At 32.7% G+C, this 15,370-nt stretch overlaps 2 protein-coding genes across 2 annotated transcripts; one reads left to right on the forward strand and one right to left on the reverse strand.

Annotated features, from left to right (window-relative positions):
- Window positions 1-1,424: 1,424 nt before the first annotated feature.
- On the reverse strand, window positions 1,425-10,931 carry LOC115232639 (spliceosome RNA helicase DDX39B). The gene is made up of 10 exons (XM_029802635.2): window positions 10,796-10,931; window positions 9,599-9,830; window positions 8,830-8,957; window positions 7,566-7,842; window positions 7,199-7,317; window positions 5,717-5,848; window positions 4,917-5,026; window positions 3,346-3,490; window positions 2,090-2,237; window positions 1,425-1,995 (listed from the first exon to the last, which is right to left on the reverse strand). Exons 2-10 carry the CDS (start codon window positions 9,804-9,806, stop codon window positions 1,982-1,984), a joined length of 1,281 nt encoding a protein of 426 aa, XP_029658495.1. The 5' UTR covers window positions 9,807-9,830; window positions 10,796-10,931; the 3' UTR covers window positions 1,425-1,981.
- On the forward strand, window positions 10,904-15,342 carry LOC115232641 (UPF0184 protein). The gene is made up of 2 exons (XM_029802636.2): window positions 10,904-11,062; window positions 14,605-15,342. The coding sequence occupies exons 1-2, from the start codon at window positions 10,936-10,938 to the stop codon at window positions 14,781-14,783; spliced, it is 306 nt and encodes a 101-aa protein (XP_029658496.1). The 5' UTR covers window positions 10,904-10,935; the 3' UTR covers window positions 14,784-15,342.
- The last annotated feature ends 28 nt before the right edge of the window (window positions 15,343-15,370 follow it).

Raw genomic sequence — 15,370 nt, forward strand, 5'->3', positions numbered from 1 at the left:
AACTAGATTATGACTGGGAGATAGCAGTTTACTTTGAAATAGCTGCTCACAGCAGCCTCAAAGTGACTCTGTAACCTGGCACATGTATTCTTGGGAATATTTTCAACATCTGGAGATCTTGACCACCATAACTCAGCCTTGGTAGAGCAGGCAGAATGGTTGGTGTCTTCCTCAACCACACAGGAATCCATGGGATTACAATTGGGGGAAATAGGAGGCTAATGAAGTAGAAATTCTCCAACAACTATTTCTGATATTTTCCAGAGGTATGGTAAAGAGCCACATACTACCCCTCCATATATGGCCTTCCAGCAGCAACTATCTCCCACCATTCTCTAGCAACTTCACATAGCTATGTGAATTGAGCAAGCTCCTATTCAAGGATGTAACCTGACATCATCCTCACTTGAAATATACCTGCTGGCCATGGCTTCATAGTTTGTTGTAGCTGTCCAGGACACCTCTTACAAGCTTTTTAGTACTCATTGAGCAAGTCATGATGTTGGCATGAATCTTGATAGAAATAACTTTTGCAATATTCAGACTGCTTCTTGTCCTCTATGGCAGCTAACATTTTCTCAACAACTTTAATCTTTATGCTTTCTAACACCGACTTTTCCTCAATACATCAAACCAATTCTGTAAACTGGAGACTAAAAATTATCGAATATGATCCAAACATCCTGTAAAACCAATGTCCCAATTCACATTTGTTATAAAACAATTAAATGGTTAGTGATTAGATGCTTGCAGTACATCTCAGTGAAATTGTTTAACTATAAGTATCAGAAATGCTGTACTGAACCTACAACTTCGGACTAAAAAGTTAATTCCTGTTGCAAGCTTCACATTTTGTTTAACCCCCTTCTACTGCAAAAATCAGATATATCCTTTCAAAATTTCATTACCAAACTGTGGAAAGGAATTGTGATACCAATCTTTTGTTGAGGAATTCAGAATTGAAACTATTTTTTGTGGAGACATGTCAAGTTTGAGGAAATATAACTTGCAGAAAACACCAAATTTTTTCTTTTTGTAGATATTTACTGGAATAGCCACAAAACTTTGCTTTGAATTTAAGGGGTTGTGTCTTCATGTCCAAATTCTACCTTAAAAAGGTTATTTGCAGACTACTCTTACATTTTCAATTAGATATTTTCAGTAGTCACATTGAAGAAAAAAATTTAACTACCTTCACACTGACATGATGATCTGAATTTTAAGAAAAATAAAACTTAATTTTACATTTTATTTATATACCTTCATTTACAATAGTGATTTCTGAATGTTTTAATAAAATACAGCAAAATCTGCAACTTATCTTCAAACTAAAGTCAGAAGAAATTGTGTAAGAATTATCCAAATCTCTGTTAATCTGAGATTTAAGAAATTTCTTTCAAAATAAATAACAAGAAATCTGATTGTTTCAAGCTGAATATTTTTATTTTATTAAAAACAGCATCCAGATTAACCTCACCATGAAAAATTCTCCAGAACTTTAGCAAAAAAAATGAGATGATAAAAACAAAAGTTAGTTTTACCATCCCAATCTGATGGGATGTGCAGGGGGGAAAAAACTATCAATTTATAAAAATTATCTGAATAATAACTTTTTAAATGAGAAAATGGAAAACAATAAAATAGCTACTGCTTTTAAACTTTTAAAAAAATACTTCTAAAAATTTAAAATGCTAGCCTGAGATTGTTTTATTAAAATTACCAACAGGAAGCATGATTTACAAGGAAAATAAACCATGGTGGTGATAATCTGAATGCAAAGACAAAAGGATCATTTTGAATCCAAATAGAATTGTACAATTAAATTGAAAAATGAACAAAATAAAAAGTTTAATGTTATAATACATAGGAATTGATACATTTAAAAATGAAGGATGTTTATGGTTATTCCCATGTAATTTTAAAATGATTATCTCACAGACATGCACACTTCATCCACACAGCTTCAGAATCTGGTTGTTATTTATCTGCCTTCAACTGAAAGATAAAAAAAATATATATTGCATTATTAAAATTGTTTAGATAGTGAGGAAAAGAAATTATTAAATGATAACAATTAAGTTTTACTTACTGTATGAAGATATGTCTATTTCATCAGGAAGTTCTGTGATATTGACTTCAAATCTGTCTTGAACATCATTTAAAACTTTGGCATCATTTTCATCTGAGACAAATGTAATAGCCAAACCTTTTGTTCCAAATCTACCAGCACGGGCAACCTATTATTAATATGAAGATATCACTAAAATTAATAAAGTTGTAAAATTGAAAACGTCTTCAAAAATCAACAAAGTTGAAATACTTGGAGAAATGTGTAAGATTTCCAGCTATTTCAAAGAGAAGAATTTATCAAATACTACATGGATTTCATATATTCCAAGAGGTTTAATGCAGAATCTCTTAAATATGTCAAATTAAAAGATGGTGAGCGCATCTGTAGTAACAAGTAAATTAACTAAATATTTAGATTGGAGCTTGATTTTGTGAATAGGAAATTCACTCTTCTTTGTCAGTTAACAGCCTTTGGAGACGTGAATGTTCTAAAACCCCTTGAAGCACTTTTATAACAGCATTTATGCCGAGTCAGAGAGAATAAATTCAAAATTTTCCTAGTAGTCATACTCATCATTCCCATTATCATTGATTTAGGTCATAATGGAAAAAGTTGATTATAATTTTTAAAAATAAGGTACGATTTTTCTTAAACCAGGTCTAGATCTTTCAAAAGACAATATGGTCACTAGGGTCGTTATTCCCAACAAACATTATTGTTGAATTTAATACTTTATCTGCCCTTAAAGCACAAGCAGCATTAGTATTTGTTTGAGATTATTAGCTGCAGTAGCTTGATTAACCCTTCTCATATCAACCTCTCAGAGACAGTCCCCAATATATAATACAATGTTTCTGTTTAGAACGATCTGAATTAAAACCTATCAAAATTACAAATTAATAAAGACAAAGTTATGGAATTTTATATTAAAATTGCTATTTGTAAAGCATTCTAGAGACATGTGGACTCATTAAGCTAGAGTAAGGGGCAACCTATCTGAGAGCAGAAATTCTTTTGTCAGAAACAGAATAAAAATATGTTAGCTTTCTCTGCTGTTGTCTATCTCAGATAACAAAGGACACCAGCAAGGAGCAAGGCTTTTGTTGAACACAAGCCAAAACAGAAAAATGTAAATAAAATGATGTACAGAATGAAATAACATTCCTTTAAGGGTTGCAAATGGCAGTCCAACAAAATATGTTAACAACAAAAGATAAAAAATTAAGATCTAAGATGATCAAATCTTTAAAGAAAAGAAAAATGTCTTCACTCACTCTATGTAAATAAGTATCCGAATCATCAGGCATATCATAGTTGAAAACAATATTCACTCTTTCAATATCCATTCCACGACCAAAAAGATTAGTTGCCACTAAAATCCTTTTCTGGAAGTCTTTAAACTGTTGATAACGCGATAATCTGAAAACAATAACAGTATATAACGTATAATAGTATGTTCATATAGTAAACTTGTGAACTGGTTCACATTTATTTTTCATGCTAGAATATGTAAAACTTGTGCAAATTTAGACATTTATATATTATTAGAACAATCTTTTGCTCCTGAAGTTACACAACAAAGATTGCATAACAAGGATTATATGCATTCATAAGGAACACAACACACTAGCTGCAGTAAGGTTCAAACTCTTAATCATTGGGTCAGTAGTCATTCAGTTTCACTTTAATCTTTCAGTCATGTATAGCAGCGCTACTCAAAGTGGTGGGCCACAAGCCATCAGCTGCCAGTACATGGCAAGTTTCCAGAAAAGAAACACAAAATGCTTATGTAATATTGTGGTGTTTACAAAATTAAACACAAGATAAAAAAAAAATTGTCAACTTTTATCATATTCATTATATATATTGTTTCTGGTATAAATTAATATTTCTAAGAAATATTACCAGTCTCTGGCACACTGGAAAAAAAAACTGCTGGTACACCACATCAGTTTGAGAAGCACTGATGTACAGTATATATAATCATATTTAAATATAGTTGATCTATTAATTCAGTATTGTGCAAAAATCTGAGCAAAACTTGAAAGCCTAATGCCACTTAAAAGTAGAAACTATCCTGGAACACCATATAATCCAGAGCAAGTAGAAGTACACTTCACCTTATTATACAGACTACTTCTACCAATGGCAATTCCTGCATCTCCAATCTAGACTTATCAATTTTCTACATTAGTTGTATTAACTTAATCTTAAAAGGCCTAATTTCTCATTAGATCAATAATTTGTTTTATACCAACTTAACAGTTAGTTTTAGATTAAATGCACATTTGAATCAATTTTTCATTTAAACCCCCCACCACCACACTACTAATGAAGTTTCATTCACTTGAAAGACAAAGCAAAGCCCAAAATGAGTAGAAATATTGGGTAACATCTCAAGAATTACAGAAAAAAAATTCACAATTCCATATGGTTATATTAATAAATAGTTCTAAGCATGAACCAAAAGTAAACAAGAAAATAGTCAGTATGCTCCTATTTTTCTGTTAGAGAAAGGCTTTTTTTTTTTACTATAGCAACATTACTTAGTGATAGAGACTGTCTGGGTAAAATTGATCGCTAAGTTTTACAAACAGGAAAAAAAATCAGCATTAAAAATAAAACCCTCTCCATAACTGTTTCTTATAAGCAGTTGAAATTTAAGAGCCTTCTTTCTTGCTTTGAAATATTGTTAATGCTTTATCTTTCCATTAATGGTTTCACCTTATTGAGCATATCACCCACATTTAACTACATAAATATAAATTTGGCAAAATGAATGCTTCCAAGAGCAATATCAATCAAATATAAGAATTGGAGAGAGGTAAAAATAAAACTAACATACCTTTCTTCTTGAGTCATAGCCCTATGAATTGCTATGGCAGGGAAGTTTTGTTCAACAAGTAGCTGAGCCAAAGCCATGCAGCGCTGTACAGACTTGACAAATATTATCACCTGAAATTGCAAATGTTGTTTTTTTTTTTCTTCTTTTGTTACATAGTATAAAATTGTGTGATATGTAAAGCCCAAGCAGACTGATTGAGGATCTTACTAAATACTTTGAAACTCTACAAATGCACCTAGAGAAAGCACAATGAAAGGATATGGAAATAATTGTTTCTAACCAAGAAACAAAGCCAGTAATTTGGACGGAAGAACTTCGTTGATTACATCAATCCAGTACTTTACTGGTATTTTATTTTATGAATCCTGGAAGGATCGAAGGCAAAGATGACCCAAGCAACATATTCACCCAAAATGCAAAGGGACAGAAGAAATGCTGCATAGCATCTTAATGACATTACCAATTTGCTGCCCTTTGAATAGGGTAATAAAATAGAATGGCATAAAAAATAGCTACAATATTCAAGTTTCATAGAGATGTTAAATGCTAAGTAATTTATCTACTATAAACATCTCTAAACAATTTTAATAAGCATCTGTATATTGGGATAACTCAATTATCAGAGTGCATATATATATATACATATATAACTTTACAGCTTAAAAATTGAAAAACATCTAATTATTCAATAATTATTTTAAAACACTTAAATGAAGAAACCAGATATAAGAGTTATATGACTGAGCCCAATGCAAACTAATACCAATACTGCTATCCTATAATAGGCTACTCATTTATACCTGGTTAAATTCAAGAACATCCAGCAGCTCAAACAATTTACGATTCTTTTCATTGTCTTTCAGTTTAACATAATGTTGTTGCAATCCATGTAAAGTAAGTTTAGAATCATCATCGACATAAACTTCCATTGGCTGTAATAGTAAAGTATCAATAAATTATCAACATTTTTCCAAAATACTAATTGACAAGAAACTGCTCCAGTTATAGTTAAGATTTTCCAAAAATTATACATGTAGTATCTAGGCATGTATCAAGTTAGTTCTTAAAAATCTACAAATTTAACCCACAATATCAAATACATTGGTGTTGTAAGCACCAATGTTTCAATTAAAATCAAACTTTGCTTTTTTTTTTTTTGCTTCTTTGTAAATATAAGTAACTTGATACATATGTAAAATTAACAGCTAAATTATAGAGTATTACATAATAGGAAAAGGTGGCATTACTCATTTAGTATAGACTAATTTATCTAAAATTCAATTATGTATAGCTATAACAATATAAAATGATCTTGTAAAATTACATTTTAATTGATGACAAAAATTTTACATAGATCTAGGAAATTAAAAATAAAATTTTGAAAACTAACTTGTTAAATTAAAGTCTAATAACTTTATAAAAAGTGCATTCTGGAACAGTTCCAAAAATAATTAAATATTAATTAAATAAAGAAATGAAGAGTTTAAAATAAAATAAGTCACTGCAGATATGAAGACTGCAGAAATTGGCTCCATCTTCATTTGTTGGTGTTGACCATACTTGAAAAGCACTGTTTGATTTCCTCAATATCCAAATTTCTTCCCACTCTTAGAGCATTTCAACCAAGAAGTGATGTTGAAAAGGTCTCCAGCTTCAGATTCTAGCAGAAGTATCCAGCTATTGCCACTCCAAATGGTGGAGGCTATTTCAGGACAGCCAGGCAAGGATGGACAGAAATGCCAGAAATTCAAGACACTCCCACAGCAGCAAGAACGCCAGAGAAGATATAACATCTCCTGCAGCCACATTAAGGATGGATTAATCTAAGTGAATAAAAACTATGAAGATAACGCCATCAAAGAGTCACACTTTGCCCATCGCTTTGAGAGCTCAAGGTGTTTGTGTGCCTCCACTGTAGACTGAAGACTAATTAAAATTAAGGTATGGAATATTTTCTTCGTAACTTGAAATTATAATTAAATGAAGTAGGTATCTAATGGAAATTGCGCTTTTATTTATTTATTTTTAAAAATTTAAATGTGGAATTTCTCATGATGAAAAGACTTCTGGTGGCCAGCACTGGTGCATCTGATTCAGGATAATATTTCAATTTAAAAAAAGACTGCCTAATACCCTAATTACAGCTCAGAATTATCTTAAACCAGCTTTCTTTTGACTTCATTCCATCCAAATAAAGTGACTAGCAGTATCCGTCAGCCATTTTCACAATGCTGTAAACGTGCATTGATAGACGGCCTAAGGGAATAATTGGGGATAATTACATCTTGCATAAATTTCTTGCAAACTGGACGAATCTCTTTGCTCAGTGTTGCACTGAACATCATGACCTGCTTCTCATGTGGAGTCATACGGAAGATTTCTTGCACATCTCTTCGCATATCTGAAAAACAAAATATGGCAAGTATTTAATAATTGCTTTAAATTACAACTACATATTTAATTAAGAAAGCAAAATTATAACATGAAAACACAAAACCAACATCCAACTGACACCACAATTGCATGATAGGGTTTCAAACAATATCAAATCTTTGCAGAGTTAAGCACAACTAAGATAAAAGTTATATCTGCATATAGGCTATATAATAAGCTAAATAAAATGAATTGCACCAATATTGCAATACTTACCTAATTCATTCAACATCTTGTCACATTCATCAAGTATAAAATGTTTCACATGCTTTAAAACCAATGTTTTGGTCTTTGCCAATGCTAGGATACGTCCAGGAGTGCCAACAACGATATGGGGACAATTCTTTTTCAAGACCTCTTCATCTTTTTTAATGGGTAAACCACCAAAAAAGACAGCAATTTTCACATTATTCATGTATTTACTAAATCTTTCATATTCTTTACTAATTTGAAATGCAAGCTCTCGAGTGTGTGCTAGAACAAGCACAGACACCTAAAAAGAAAAAAAAAAATTTTAATTATAAAACTGAAATATTCTTTAAAAGATCTCAAACAGTAACTACATTATAACAGATTTTCTTGTTAAACCATAAAAAAAACTTCCAGGAATTAGTTACTAAAATCCAGATCAAATAAATAGTACTGTCACTAAAGCAACCAGACCTGGCTGATTTAGATATTAAATGATTAATCAAAGATATATTCTTTTTACAATAATTTCAAGTGTTATTTAGACTCTAAGTAGAGTCAGTTTCACAAGTCTTAATGACTTCTTAATCTGTGTTCAATTTTCGAAGGAGTTTCAAAATTTATAGAATAATGACTAATTAAATGTATCTAGATATATTCCAAAAATGATATATATATATAGAAAGAGTTTGTAAAAAAGCATTTTCAATTATTCACATGAATAGACAGATGTAATTTATTTCCACTCTTATTCTATATGCCAACCCTAAAATTAAAGTTTAGCCTTTTCTGTGAATATGGATATAAGTGAAAGTTTAACACTCTTTAAGATATTGATTGTGAAGTTGACCCACTAAAAACAAGTCAAAGCACAAGTATAATGGCAATAAAAGTTGGATGGTTTAAATACTTAATCCACTACACCAAATTTAAGGACATCTCAATTTAGCTGCTATTTCAACTATGTAAACAGAATCTTTAAGTATTCAATGTTTAATTGTAGCCTTACTCATCAATAAGAATAAGTGACCACTCATTCAATTATTTATGATATCTTTACAAATATTCAACTGTCATTCACATCAGTTCACAATCGAAACAGACATCGAATACAATTTCACGGTTGTCTCTTACAAAACTTATATCAACCACATTCTCCTCTTGCTTGCAGGTATTTTGTCTCACCTTCTCAATGATTTTTCACCCTAAATATAATTTTGTATGACAATGCTTTGATGTTGATGTGGTTTTACCCCAAAGTTTAGATATTTCAAATAAATCTTAAAGTTACCTGGCCATCCACAGGTTCAAGTTGCTGAAGTGTAGCCAGCACAAATACTGCAGTTTTACCCATACCAGACTTTGCTTGACACAACACATCCATGGACAAAATAGCTTGAGGTATACATTCATGTTGAACTGTAAATTAAAAAATACGTTGAATAAATTTACCAATTACAAATATATGTTATATAGTTACTTCAGTAAGAGTTCATAACTTTCAACATCAGTTTTTAATATCTTCCATGCTGAGACAGACTGGACCATTTGACAGAATGCAACAGGTCAGAGGATTGCATCTTGCTATGTTTGCTTAAGCATGACATATGTGGCTGGGTGCCTTTGCTAACACCAACCACTTTACAGAATGTTTTTTTTTCTTGGCTCCAACACTGGTGGTCGCCATGCAGCTTGCAAGACAAACCCTTTCAACTGAGTGGGACTACAATAGAGAGGTAGGCAATCTTTGCTATGAGACTGAGAAGTATGAGAGAAGCCAAAACAGAATAGGTCTTCAGCTGTAGAGGGGCTATGTGGTTACTCACAATATAGAAGAGAGGGTGGAGACGGAAAGAGTGATGATCCAAAAATAAAATACATTAATTTATATAGCCTTCGTACAATATGCCCTCCATATGAAATTCTTTTTTTTTTTTTTTTTTGTCAATTGCCCAGCAGTAAAGGCCTCAATCAAACCTCTCATGAACAATCTAAAAATGGGATATCATGCAGAAATCAATATTAAGGATAAGTTAGAACTAATCTCAATATTTTAATACCTTCAGAAGGATGTTCAAAACCACAATCAACAATGGCCCGAAGTAATTCAGGTTTTAAAAGGAAATCTCGGAAACCAGAACTGTGAATTGACACATAAGTTCCTTTAACGTCTTTTTTTGTTTGTCCATCGGCAGTTCCATCAGCAGTGGTTTCATTATCCTCCTCTTCATAATCAAGAAGTTCATTCTCATTTTCATTATCAGCCATGGTACTTTCGGAAAGTTGACAATTCTGGAATAAATATATCAAAACATATGTATTTATTTACACGAAAAAAGAGATTCCGAAATGCAAGAATAAACTGATTACAAACTAGATAGATAATTTTTTAAAAAAACATTTAGGAGAGCTGCAAGAAAGCCGCAATGTTTACTAAAATGAACACGTATTACTAATATTGTTGCCAATCGTAGTGATATATTCATTTCGAACAGTTAACAAAAAAATTCCAAGTTAGACACCGAATACCCTGGTGATTAATGCAAAAAAAAACTTACTACGCTAACGAACTACTTGCTTAAAAAACATCGAAGGAAAATAATTCATTACAAGTATTAACTATTGCCGAGCCTTTTTCAGCTACAGCCATTCGAGCCGGCATGTGTGGAGAAGAAAGCAAGAGCAAACACAAACTATTGAGGAAACAAAGGCCTTTTATGGTGGGTAACTAAGGAGAAAACTTCGAATCCATTCGCTAATATTATTCTTTATTCATTTAAGACTACTGAATACAATTATCACGCAAGTTTATCAATATAATAGATTAATAAAAGGCGGACGAGAAGTAATTTAAAGAAGCCAAGAGTATAAAAATGGCGACGCATCGGCACATATTACAAAAAAAAAAAACGAACTTTCCATTAACTGTGAGAACAATTTTAAACGAATATAAAATGCATATTTAAAATACTGCATTTTATTTTTCTTGAATATAAATTCCTTTTCGGAGTGGTATTGAAATGGTATGTTTAGTTATATAAATGTAATCAAAATTAATGATAACTGATATGATATGGAAAAGGTCAATTGTACCGCGAAGACGTAAGATTAAAACGAAGAAATAAAATTATACATTCCCAAGAAAATATCTCAAAACTTAAATAAATGAGATAATCAATAATCTATTAAATGAAATTATGAACCTATTATTAAATATTATTAGGGATGCAAATGGATGAAATAATGATTCTACTTACCAACAAAAATAGATAAAGATATTAGAGATTTTACAACTAAGTAATTGAGGTTTGAAACCTGCTCTGTAATTGGTTGGTAGGGTTTGCAATTTCAACCAATCAGCAAATGTTTTATTTCAGATTAACATGTGATCACTAAGATGTCTTGCGGAGACGGAGAACCGTCTGATGCAGAAGATACGATGAAATCTCCTAAAAACGTCGAAGTTGTAATTGATCCTGAGGACATAGGAGACCTTGATGATATTGTGGACCATTGTAGCCAAGGTAAAAAAAAAAAATTTTTTTCTTTTTTCAGTAAAAAGATGATTCAAAATAGTTTTGACACCTATCATCCAAGTTAACTTTAATGTTATAGAAGGGCGTGTATTTCCCAATTTAAGCTGTAATTTCGTGAAGATGTCTTTCTAAAATTAATTTCAGAACTTGTACTTGAATTTTTAAAAAGATTTCTACTCGCTGAAATATCATCTTTCATCAAGACAACTGGTCATTGCTCTAAAGAAGTAGAATATGGGTTTCGCTATTATTGTTGACAATTTGTGTTTGAATGGAAAAAAGATTGTCTAGAGAAGCTATTTTAACATTCAAAACGTTTTAGAATTCACAGCTTTATAATTTTCTTGTCCTTAATTACTTTGTTTTTCGACAAATGGACGTTTTTCAGTCGAAATAAGCGAAACTAAGTATTTCCACAAAAAGTATACAAGAAGCCTAAGGAGAGAAGGCCACTAGCATTTTGCAAGTACAAATTCGGAAGACGTTAAGAAATTTTTCCTTAAATAAGTCCAAACGCACTTCTCAATATTATAGCGTATAAAATTGCTTGTGGATCAATATTGTTGTTTAACCCCAAGTCGGACTTAATTGAACAGGTTATTACCAAGTAATATTCCAGCCTTCACTATTCTAACTTGTTCAATGTATCTAGGACTTCACTCTCCAATGTGTCCTTTCCTTTTTCGAAGATGGCAGGGAGTAGTTTTTAGCTATTTTAACTATTCAAGTAACCACGTAGAGGTCCCCAGAGTATGATTTGGAGTGTGAGTACAACGAACATCCACCGAAAACAACTTCTTGTGTTAGTTGGGTCTTAACTTGAGATATGATACTTTTGAATGCACACGTATGAATATCAGGTAGGATTCTTGGGGTGTTCTGGACCTGATGTAGCCAGTGGATTCCTACCCCTCACTGCAGCTGGGCTAGCCAACTTACCGCCTCATGTTTTAGTTTGTATTTTGTTAAAAAAATTTGTATATATTTATCCTGTACTGACTTCAATTTGTATTTTTTGATATGTTCATTGTATAACATCCTGAGGTCTCCTTTCATTTTCATATCTTGTTTTGTCCATCAAATGATTGTAATCCCTGTGTTTATAATTCCCTGTTGTATGTAGAAATTGGTCCTTGGTGGCCAATAAATGAAACAATTTTATTGACGGCAGAATCAGTAGGAAGAACATCATGCTTGTGATATTTAGCTAAATTCTTTTTAACTCCGAGTTCAAATCCTGTCTGAGTTGATTTCCAGGGATCAAAGTAAAATACTGTAGTTGATATACTTTACCCTATCCCAAAATTTGAGTCCCTGTTACAATTAATCATAATTATTATTTAGATAAACGAGGGAAGTTTCTATGGCCTTAAGAGGCCTCACAAGTGAGGTCGAACTTCTGGCATTGACACCAGCAGGAAAAACATAGCTTGGAAACAAATAACGTGTCACAATATGGTCGCTTGACTTTCTAGTATTTTCCGGTCCTAAAGAGAATGCTTATTTGAAATGCAATTTTGGCAATGTTTATATGCAAGTTGACATTAGATATCAGAAATTTAAAATTTAGTACTTGTGAATTTATGGGCTTTAATTGTTTTCTGTTCATATACAATGAACAAAACAGCCTTGCACTACAAAATGTAGTGCAAGACTGTTTAGTTAACATATATTATTGGGTCATAATATTGATAAAAGAAACTGAATTGTAATTTATCCATTGGGCAATGTTTAAAATAACTGATCATTGACATACAAGCTCAAATCTTTCTTTTAGATCTAGTTACACAGAAGTTGTATTGTTTGTTACTAATGAAGGAGAGAAACTCAAGCTGACAAAGGAAGTAGTTTACAGCTGTCTCCTTCACGGTTTAGATTTTGAAAATGAGGACTTATGGACAGTTGTTTTCAGGATCAGAACGGCTACTTTTGTTGGGGATATGAGAACTGTTGTGTCTCATATCCATTGTTTGGCTTAGATCACTGGAGAGAAAGATTAAAGAGTTTGATGAAGATAATAAAGTAAGCACTATCAAGGTTAGTCACCTTGTGAAATAGGTTCAGTTAGATAAAGTTTTTGCTCTTGGTAACTATGGTTGTAAGACAGATAAAATGGAGGAGAGTTATTTGCATGTTTGAAGCAAATGTAGTGGCTACTGGTCCACAACATGCAGTATTACCTCTGTAGGTTGAAGAATTCTAGAAAGTTTTATGACCTCTGTACCTTGACGGAATGCCCTGGCAGTTGCCACCATCTATCTCTCTTCCTTTATTCTACCATCCCATCTGTGTTCTGATCCCTGTTCCTTGTGAGTTTGCCATCATCTCTTTCCTGCTCTCTCTTGTACTCTTGCTGTCTTCCACTTTCTCTTTCTTCTTCTTGCTGGGTAACCATGTATCTCCTTTACAGCAGCACACCTGTTACTGTCCTCATTCTTGATCACTCTGTCTCTCTCTGGCCAGGTAACCATGTACCTCATCTATAGCAAGACACCTGTTTCTGTCTCTGTTACACTCTAACCTTTTGTCATCTGACACATGTTCACCTCCTCCAATGCCCCCTCCCCTCTCAAAGGTTCTTGTACTTCCTCTGCAACAAGATGCCTGCTTCTGTCTGTCTGTGTCTCTCTCTTTCTCTGTGACACTCTAACCTCTCATCATCTAACACAAGATCACCTCTTCCAATGCCCCCTCCGCTCTCAAAGGTTCTTTGTCTTGCAAGTTACTTGGTGCCACATAAAAAGTGTCCACACTAAAGTGGTTAGTGTTTGGAAGGGCATCCAGCTATAAAACCATGCTAAAACTGACCTTGCCTTTGCTGGTGCCATGTAAAAAGCACTTGGTCCCCTCTGTGGGGTGGTTGGTGTTAGGAAGGGCATCCAGTCATAAAAACCGTGCCAAAACAGACACAGAAGATAAGTGCTGTCGTCTGCCCGGCCAGTGCCTGTCAAACCGTCCAACCCATGCCAGCATGGAAGGCAGATATTAAATGATGATCATGCTAGAAAAATAGATGGGACTTCATATCCAAACTGTTTAACTGCACTGATAGTAAAATGATAATAATAATAGTAATAATTTCAAATTTTGGCACAAGGCCAGCATTTTGGGGATAAATCAATTGCATCAATCCCAGTGTTTCACTGGTACTTAATTTATCAATACCGAAAGGATGAAATGCAAAGTCAACCTTGGTGTAATTTAAACTCAGAACATAGCGAGAGGCAAAATACTGCTAAGCACTTCACCTGGCATACTAACGATGCTGCCAGCAATTATAGGGGTGGGGGTAAGTCAATTATATCAACTCCAGTGTTCAACTGGTACTTACTTTATTGACCCTGAAAGGATGAAAGACAAAGTCAACCCCAGCAACATTTGAACTCAGAATGTAGCAATATTTTTTACTTATTAACAGAGATATATCTACCTGATCACTAAAACTGGTCTATAATCTTTTATGCTACTTTAGCTTTTAAAGAATGATTTATGTTTATATTTTTCTAATCTCCAGAAATTTATATTTTCAGAATATGTATCCCTAAATAATACTCTGGACCAGCTGGATACATGTCTGGCGACCTTGGAAGAGCAGAGTGATGGACTGTATGCTCGGCTTAAGGATCTACTTGCCTCTACAAAGGATATTCGCCAAGAGCTACAAATGCAGAATAACAGTGGCAATAGTTCTGACCAGCCTGAACATTGATTATGAAACAAAGCATTTTCATGTTGACGAATATTCCAAAACCTAATTCTGGCTTTGTAGATTGGATGTATTATTTACATGTTACTAATATTGTATTGAAAGACAATAGAGTTTAATCAAAAAGACCTTGTGTAATCAGTCTTTCTCCATTTACATTCCAGTCTAGTATATTCAAGATGATAGCATCGTACTGATTCTTTGTGTAGAATATTTACTTAGTGAATTGTTTGATCACCAAAGTATCTGGTATGTAATTAGCTACAAGACTGTTGGTATTTATTTTTTCCTTCCTATTATTCTTATACAAAATATTAATACAATGTATATATTGACTGTTGTACAAGTCACTGAATGATATTTTGAAGATTGGTCCCTTAATCAATTTGAAAGAAATTGAATTAGATTTAAATATTTTTATCTAAATTAGATGTAAACAATTTTCTGATACAGTGTATTGTATTTCCCTTCCTTGTTATTTTTTTTGTTACTGTGGCAAGTAGTGGCCATTTGTGATACTTGGAAGTTGTGACTGAATAAAAATAGTTTTATTTATACCCTTTATCTTATTAGTGAATGTATGAACATTA

This window comes from Octopus sinensis, linkage group LG2, assembly GCF_006345805.1.
Source record: "Octopus sinensis linkage group LG2, ASM634580v1, whole genome shotgun sequence".
In the NCBI taxonomy this organism is placed as follows: domain Eukaryota; kingdom Metazoa; phylum Mollusca; class Cephalopoda; order Octopoda; family Octopodidae; genus Octopus; species Octopus sinensis.